Source organism: Benincasa hispida, chromosome 10 (assembly GCF_009727055.1).
Source record: "Benincasa hispida cultivar B227 chromosome 10, ASM972705v1, whole genome shotgun sequence".
In the NCBI taxonomy this organism is placed as follows: domain Eukaryota; kingdom Viridiplantae; phylum Streptophyta; class Magnoliopsida; order Cucurbitales; family Cucurbitaceae; genus Benincasa; species Benincasa hispida.
Genome location: NC_052358.1, coordinates 40668288 through 40677237, shown reverse-complemented (window position 1 = coordinate 40677237; position 8950 = coordinate 40668288). Strand labels below are relative to the sequence as shown.

At 33.1% G+C, this 8950-nt stretch overlaps 1 protein-coding gene and 1 non-coding gene across 2 annotated transcripts; both read left to right on the top strand.

The window, feature by feature from the left end:
• The first annotated feature begins 1144 nt into the window (after positions 1 to 1144).
• Positions 1145 to 6178, top strand: LOC120088745 (protein SICKLE). Its single transcript, XM_039046181.1, has 4 exons — positions 1145 to 1487; positions 1571 to 1615; positions 3087 to 3404; positions 5361 to 6178. Exons 3-4 carry the CDS (start codon positions 3092 to 3094, stop codon positions 6035 to 6037), a joined length of 990 nt encoding a protein of 329 aa, XP_038902109.1. The 5' UTR covers positions 1145 to 1487; positions 1571 to 1615; positions 3087 to 3091; the 3' UTR covers positions 6038 to 6178.
• A 1113-nt stretch (positions 6179 to 7291) lies between these two features.
• TRNAG-UCC lies at positions 7292 to 7363 on the top strand. Its single transcript has one exon. It is a non-coding gene; the product is annotated as a tRNA-Gly (tRNA).
• Positions 7364 to 8950: the final 1587 nt, after the last annotated feature.

The window sequence follows — 8950 nt, the reverse complement described above, 5'->3', positions numbered from 1 at the left end:
TTAACAATAAGCATGAATCCCCAGGAAAACCAATAAGTTACCATGAAATCAGTTGTATTTAAGTACATATCAAATATATTAACCAATATATTGGTTAGAACATTTGCAAACATCTAATACAATGTTCTAAGGTTATTTAAAAATAATCATAGTTTCTTGGTGAGTATAACTAGTTGTTTGATGCGTGAAATACGTTAAATGAAAAATAAAGTCCAAATCTCAACAAATAAATATATTTCTCTCTCATTAAACAAAAACATCTAAAGAAATAAATGTATTTTCTCTCTCCTTATTAAGGTGCTTCGTAAATGTGGAAAGGTTTTCCAATGCCACATTTTCTCTCTAACCGCTCATTACAAGCAAGAGGTATTTTAGTCCAAAAAACTCGTTAAATCTTATATTTGAAAGTATACAAAAGTTTGGACATTTATAAAAATAAGTTTCGAAAAAGGATTGAATTTTTAAATATCTTAATACATTAATTAGGCCCATAGCCCACGTGTTTATTATTTACAAAAATAGCAAAAACTAAACTCATCCCACTTAAAATATGCAAAATGTTGTAAATATCCTCAATACTGATATAAACTTGATACACTTGATTTATATATTTTAATAATGCACTTGACCGATAAACTGCTAATAAACTTGTCAATCATTCACTCACTTATACTGCTGATATACTTGATACACTGAATTGATATATTGCTAATACATTTGATTGATATATTGTTGATAAGTTTGATAATCATGCACTCATTTATACTATCGATGCACTTGATTAAGTTAATATACTTTATAATAGTACACTTAGATTTTAAAAATAAATAACTGAAACATCTTCTTCGCAAGCATGTAATAGAACCTTCCACCATTTCTCTTTCATCATTGGCACTTCTCCACACCATCTGTCGTCACCCACCACTCCGTCTCTTTTACCAATTACCTCTGTCGGTCAACGCTTTTCTCTCTATATCTTTCTCTCTCTCTATAGAATAATAAAATAATTAGAAATACAAATTTGAAATTTTTGCTCTATTATAATATATAAATATGGATGATATACCTGTAAAATAGCAAATTCAAATCAATAATTTTTCAAGTAATATTTATAATAATAATAAAAAAAATTAGTGTTGAAAACTTGATTTGAAAAAATCAGTTGGCTAACGCATGGACTGCAGTCGCAGGGGCAGCCAATCCACAATTGAGGTCGGTCTTTTCCACCGAATGTATCTGCAATTCACGCGCACAAACAACCCGATTCCGGCCTAAAACAGCGAGAGTCTCCGACCCACAGATCCGACGGCGCGAGCTCCTTCTCTCCGGTGTGTTTTTGGGTGGTTCGACATCTTCGGCTCTGACCCACACTCCAAACCGCTCCAAATCTAAACACCCATACCTTTTAGGGCTCATGCGAAGACGAACCCATTCGAACACGTTACAAGAACCAAACTGGACCCAAGTCTTCTTTATATGAATTAGTGGTAACGCTCGCTCTAAACTCTTTTCGAATTCGATTTTAAGTGTTTTAGAGGATCTTTTAACCCTTTGACTATCCCGCGTTTAGGTTTGGACGGATCAATTTGAGTCGGCGTTTGGTTAGATCTAGTTGGTAAGTCCTAATTACGCTTCGACTGCAATTAAAGTTTGCGAACTAAGTTCTAACATTAAAATCTTGTCCTTATTGTTTCCAGAATTGATTGAATATCTTAGTAGCGCTTTAGGACGTGAATGGGTTGCAACTAGGTTTCTTTGTTGTATGCTTTGTATACTGCATACTTTGCTTAGCTTGTTTGATATATGTGATTTAATTCAATCCTATATTGACTCGATTATATGTGTCAATATGTTAAGTTCGATGAATTATGCTTTATGATGATTTAGAATGTTGTGATGTTGGGGAATGTTTCAAAAGTATGTTATGTTGTTAAAAGGGTTGAATGGGGAAGAACATGTTTTGAGATCTACATACTTGGAGTATGAGATCAAGTAGTGAAAAGGGTTAGAGGGCAATAAGTTTGTGATAAAGGAAAGTCCAATGAGTATTAAGGCCTCAAGTATAAATGGTGGAGGGTTTGTATCTCACCATTGGGTGTCAAGGCCTTGGGTAGAAGTGATGGGAGTGCACCTTGTTGGTATTGGTCAATCAATACGCTGTTAGCTAAGTCATCGGCATCTTGTTGGGTCAGAGAATCAAATGGAGATGGAGAAGTCATATCTATCTCTACCTCGCTCTGTGAACATAAGTAAATGGGTTTTAGTTTTAGATTGTTCAATATTCACTGACAACTTTAACCGGGTTGGTCTCCACTATTTAATGGTTTGATTTGATTAGTTCAACTAATGTGACTTGAAACCAAGCAGAAACGAATCACATCCACTTACAACCCTAGCTTATACAGGCTTGGTTGTGAATTATAGAGTAGGAAGCAGCGACAAATTTCTTTTAGGAACAATTTTTTCTTTAAATTCTTAATCTCAGTTATCTTCTATATTTATTGTAAGTTCCTTTTCTAATGCATTCTGTAATTTCACTTCCTTTGTAATTGATTTCGGGTGTTGTTTTGTGACTTCGTATTAGTCTATTATAGTATAGGTTTTCTTTGGTTTATCTCTTTTTGCTAAATCAATGAAGCTTTTGCATTTGGTTTATAAAGGAAGTATGTAAGGGTAAGAAGGGAATTTCATAAACATCAAGTTAGCTAGAGGGGTAGCTGGTCATGTGTGTTGTACATGTGGGCACCATGGAGAGGTTTTAGTAGGGTTTTGGGGATCAGTGTGAGGGGGAATGTTTTTGGAAGGAGTGAGAAATCACTAGAGGAGAGACGGCTCTCCCGAATAGCCAGGAACCTTGAGTATTTCTACGTTTCTTGAATTTCTTTCTTATATTTGTTGTTCTTGTTACTTCCTCCGTAGTCGTTGGAACTCATGGTTATTTAATGTTTGATAGTAATTGTAATACACAGGGAGGAAGATTGTGTGTAGGAACTTAAGTACCTAACAGAGTCTTTGTGTTTCATTGTGATTGTCAAGTTTGTTGGGCGTTTTCAGTGATGACAGTGATTGAGAATTGATATTGTTAGGTTAAATGGAAGAATCTGAAAAACGAAGGGAGAGACTGAGAGCAATGCGAATGGAAGCTGCTCAGGCCGATGTGGCTAATTATGTCGAAACTTCTCTGCCCAGTCATCTTTCTAATCCATTGGTTGAGTCCTCAGGCACCATGATAGGGCAATTAGCTCCATGTACAGCCCCAAGATTTGACTATTACACAAACCCTATGGCAGCATTTTCTACTAGCAAGAAGAGAGAGAAGATTGAGAATCAACCTGTGTCTGATAATTATGTTCCTTACCACCATAATACTTCTTCAGCAACTTATCTTCCACCAAATGTTTCAGGTAATTTTATGTTTTCTTAAATAACTCATGCATGAAAATATATGAAGGATCGTGTAATGGGAATGGAATATCAAGTTACTTGTTTATTTATGGATGTTTGATTTTAAAGATGTCCAATTGCAAATAGAGAGATCAAACATGCCATATTGTGTCAGAAACATGTTACAGAAAAAAATAACTTGCCTATCAATAAATTGGTGTTATCTATAAACAAAACTAGTGAAAGATGCTCCAAATTGAGGTTGTAAAATTAACTAAGTCATGAAAACTATCTATTGCCTTGTTCCTTTGTCGTTACTCTCTGTTTTCTTTCTAATCAAAGGCACAAAACAACGCTAACTGCACACTTCCATGTAATTTTAGTTTTTCTTTTTAATATGGTTTGGAAGGAAAATAGGTAAGTTAAATGATCCATACAGATAGGATTAGCCCTGGTAGTAAACTGACAATGAAGGCCAGTATTGAGTTGCAGTAATTTTGCACAGCATGTCGACAAAATTCAAGGGTGGGACACAATCGCTTGAGCGAGTGTGAGTTTGTTGAGACGACGTGTTGCTTTTGCAGTTAGTACATCTTTTCACTAGGAAGGGTTATTTTATTGAACTCAATCATTCAACACCCAACAGTAACTTACTAGGAGCTTAAGGTGACAGCATTTTTAGAGCTCTTAGGTTTAGAAATGGTTATAGAGATGCTATTAGGAATCGGAAGTTTTTTTTGGTTATGAACAATGAACAAAGACCTTGCATCATGGAGCCAGCTCAGAAACAAACCTAAATCCTCAAGATTATAGCTTTTGGTATCTACTACTGTGATAAAGACCAGCTATTCTTTCAAAATGCAAGAAACAAACGGGACATTTGTAATTTTACTTGCATCTTTCAATAAAATAAAATAAAAAGAAATCGACAGGCTACTTGTTTAAATGGAGACACCCCATAATCTTATTTGGTAGAAAGCAGAGGTTTTCCTCCTGTTGTATCCAATACCTGTACTCCTTACGTGAGGTTTTGGAGCAAATTCCCGCAGATAAGGTGGCTTGGCTTGACTCATGTTGGGCATTCCCATAGAAAATTCATTGTTTTCTTAATCAAACCCATTGACTGGAAACGATTGTAAGAGATGCATTGTACTTTTGAGAAAATTAATGATAAAAGTTTGTCCTTGGGGGGCTGTACAGTTCTTGAGATACATTATTAATGAGAAACCTAATGATAAAAATTTAAATCTCTCCTCTATGGTTCTTATTTGTTTGATGAGCTAATATTAAATGTTATTAAAGTTCTACGATCAGGTACATTTCAATTCTCGGAATGAATGTTTGTATTTGTTTCACAAGCTTTCCTTAGGGTAATTAAATTTGTCTATAATACAAATGCACATTACTCTCTCTTATGCAAAATATGCTCCTGTAATTTGATTTTAGTTCCTAATTCCTCCCTATGGTTTGATGCCATGTGATCATGTTCGAGTAAGCAGTATGTTTTAAACAATAAATGACAGGGTACTATAATCTTGTTTAAAGTAGGAGTAATATTTCCTTCTTATTGAGCTTACGTGATGTTAATGGTGGAATTGGAAAGGATCCCTTTTGGTGTTCAGTTATCATTTTTGTTAATGCTTGCTAGTTGTATTTTATTCCACATCCCGGGCGTGGTCTTTCATCCAGCATTTTCTAGTTACAGAATCACTTTTGTCCTTGGTGCATGGAGAGTGATTTTGTAATGATTTTCAGAATCACTTTTGTCACATTCAAAATACTCTGAAACACAACTTTAATCACTCAAAAATATTAATTTAATATTTAATTTTACACTTTAAATGCAATTTTCATATCAGTCAAATTGATTTGGAATGATTGCATGCATGTTTTGAAGTGATTTTAAAATGACAAAAATGATTTAAACCATTTTAGAATCACTCCTAATATATTCTAAATATACTATTGTGTTGTAGGATTGAGAAACCCTGAAATGTCTCCCTCTTCTACTCATCAATTCCATCAATATTCACCTGATCAGAGAACGTTCTATGCACGAGGTGTTAGTGGTTCCGGTGGCCATGGTAGCCCAGCAATGCCTAGACCTTTTCCCATGGATCAAGGAGCTCATATGTGGCATGGACCAAGAAGGCCACTTGTGAACCAGTTCCCTAGCCATCCACCAAGGATGAGTTCCCCCAGCCATGTCTCTGGACAAATAGGTAACTCTTACACCAATCCAACTCAAGACAGGGTTAATACCCATAGTTCAAGCCCAAGTCCAGGGTATCAAGGCAGTTTCAGTCCAGGTAGAGGCGGCCATGGACATCGTGGCAATATGACCCCTAGTCCAAGATTTGGCTCTGGACGAGGTGCTGGTTCTCATGGTCGTCATTCTTTGTCAGATAAATCATCTGGACCGGAACAATTTTACAATGCCTCCATGCTTGAAGATCCTTGGAAGGTTCTGCAGCCTGGTATTTGGACGACGATTCCTTCGTTGAACCCTTCAGATTCTTGGATTTCAAAGTTTGGTACAAAGAAAGCAAGAGTTTCAAATTCTTCTTCTGGCAGGTCAAGCTGTCAACCTAGCCTTGCCGAGTACCTGGCTGCCTCCTTCAAAGAAGCAGTCGAGGATGCACCAAATGAGTGAAACTTATCCTGACATTTCATCCTTATTGTAATACTCAAACTTGGCATTCTCAAAATCCCAGCCTAGTTTTCCTCTATAGACTGGTTTAATGTGGTAAATCTATAGTTATTATTATGAAAATTCTCTCTCCGTATTCAGTTAGGGATATGTTTTATCAATCTTGCTTAGATTATGTACATGATTTACATTCTTTTATTTCTTTTTGCTGTCAAATGCACTTCCTTCTTAAGAATTTAATGGGGAGAGTAGGAGTTGCGATAAGTAGGAATTGGAAAGGGTGGAGTTTTGCATTCCACTCTTTATTTGACGTAAGGAATTTGTGGACTTCATGATTAAAAAAATGGATAGTTGTAAATATAGCAATTAATCGCGAAGTATTAGTAGATATAGTAAGATTTAGATAGTCTATCTAGCTAGATGATAACAATGTTAGGAGTTTATCAATTATAGACCATATCGTTGGAAGAAATCTATCATGATAGATTGCATAATTGATACACTATACTATATTTACAATGTTTTTAAAACATTCTTATACAAAGTTATTTATCATTAAAAATTAAATATGTTGTAATTATCAAAAAACATCAATTTCATGTCTAATTAAACTCCTTATAGCGTGGGCTTAGAAGTTCACCATTTTTCGGACTTCACAACTTTTTGGAGTTCACAACTTCAATCTTATAAAAGACATAATTGAAAATTATTTAGAATATATGAGATAAAAATTGAAACTTTCAATACTTGAAAAAAAAGATAATAATTAAAACAATAGGGACAAAAAATCCAAATATTTGAAACTAAAACTAAGGTTTTAAATATCGAGATGAATATAAATGCCAAAGGAGATATCTAGATGTTTGTGGAAAAAAAATATAAATAAAAAGTTCTTTAAAAAAATTGAATTATCAAATAAAAATTTCACCATTTTTAACCAATTAAAATACCTTTTTATTAATATTTATGTCCATATCAATAATATTAGTTTTGTATATATATATATATATATATATATATTATTAAATGTTTACGTTATAGTGAAAATGTTAATGGGCTCCTTATATCAAATATTAAATCTAAAGAGATGAAAATATTGCCATGTCACATTTATGTAATATCTTAACATAGACATATATCTAGTATCTCTTTTTTAATCCCTTTATCAACAGATATTTAGCATCGGAATTTCCTTTAAAAAATAAACTATAATATATTTTCATCTTGTATAGCTTAATGCATCCACTATTTCGTTCTGCGTTTGTAGTCCAACGGTTAGGATAATTGCCTTCCAAGCAATAGACCCGGGTTCGACTCCCGGCAAACGCAATTGTTTTGTTATTATTATAATATTATTTTGTTTATTATATATTTTTTTAAAAAAAGGATTTCGCTGTTAATCCTTTACGGAACTTTAAATTTCCCTATTTGATCCATTAAAAAATCATTAACTTTTTTTTAATGAATTAGATCAACTTCCTTTTTTAGATGCATCGTTTGAATCCAAATTAATTGCGTAAGAGTCTACTAATAAGTTAAATTACATTTTTTTGTTTTGAGATTTTTGTTGAATTTGTCATTAAGGTACGTTTGGCCCATTCAATAAAGTTAACAAATTTAGAGTTAATATGTTTGAGATAGTAAAGGGTCTCCAAAATAAAAATTTTCCATTTACTAGTTTCTTTTATAAGAAAAAGTTGAAATGCATGGAAAGCAACTCAAAAAGAACGAAAAACATTCAATATAAATATATAAAAAAAATTGCTATATAATGGTGAAGACCTTGACCACACTATGCCACTTGCATTATTACAAAAATAGACCACCATAATTGGCCCATACCATGAACACAATTAAAAAAAATTAAATATATAAATAAAACTTTTAACACTTTTCTATATCTTTTTCTTGATCAATAATTAATAGTGTTAAATATATGATTGATGATAAGTTGAGATAATTCTTCTCTCATAAAATTGGTAAAGTAGTTTCGCTCTTCCCCTATCGGTCGAGTTGTGAAGCTCCTTCTCCTCGACGACTTTTTGGCATCACTTGAGATTGCAGAAGTTTAGATTTTTCTAAAAAAGTTGTTGATTATTCAGATTGGTTATTGAGTCCCTGTATCCAAAAAGACGGGCGAATTTCATTTGAGTATTCATCGATCGGGTGGATCTATATGCTCTGAGGGGAGACAAGGTGTAGCGTAGTCTAATTAGCACATTTGTTTTGGGTACAGAGGGTCATAGGTTTAAATCCTATCACCTTGATGTGATATTTTCAAAGGTTGAAGTGCAAAGCCTCGTGGAGTGAATTAATAAAAATTTGAAGGATGTGTTTTTTTAGACAATATGAAGATGAGAGAATCAAATCTCTAATTCAAGGTCGATTGTACAAACTTATACTGATTCAAATTTCAGTGTTGACCAATTTGAAAGATAGTTAAACCATCTAAAAATATATAGATCCAATTCCTTCGAGGTGGTTAAATCTTTCATCTAAATTTATGTCAGTTCACTGTAATTACCATCCCAGAAAAGCTTGTCATTGATCATTTATTAACTAATAGAAATAGCATAGATGAAAATAGTAAGATATTATTAAAAACTAAATTAAAACTTTGTAAACAAGACCAGAATTATATATAAAGTATTTATTAGATCCTGTTTGATAATTCTTTTATTTTTTGTTTTTAGTTTTTGAAAATTAAACCTATTTTCTCCTCATTTCTTACATTAGTTTGTATATTTCTTAAGTACAATGATTGAATTCTTAGCCCAATTCTCTAAACAAAAGCAACTTTTGAAGAACTACTTTTTTTAGTTTTCAAATTTTGGTTTGTTTTTTAAACTATTGATAAAAAGTAGATAATAAAGTAAAAAGTTTGGAGGTGAAAGTAGTATTCATAGGCTTAATTTT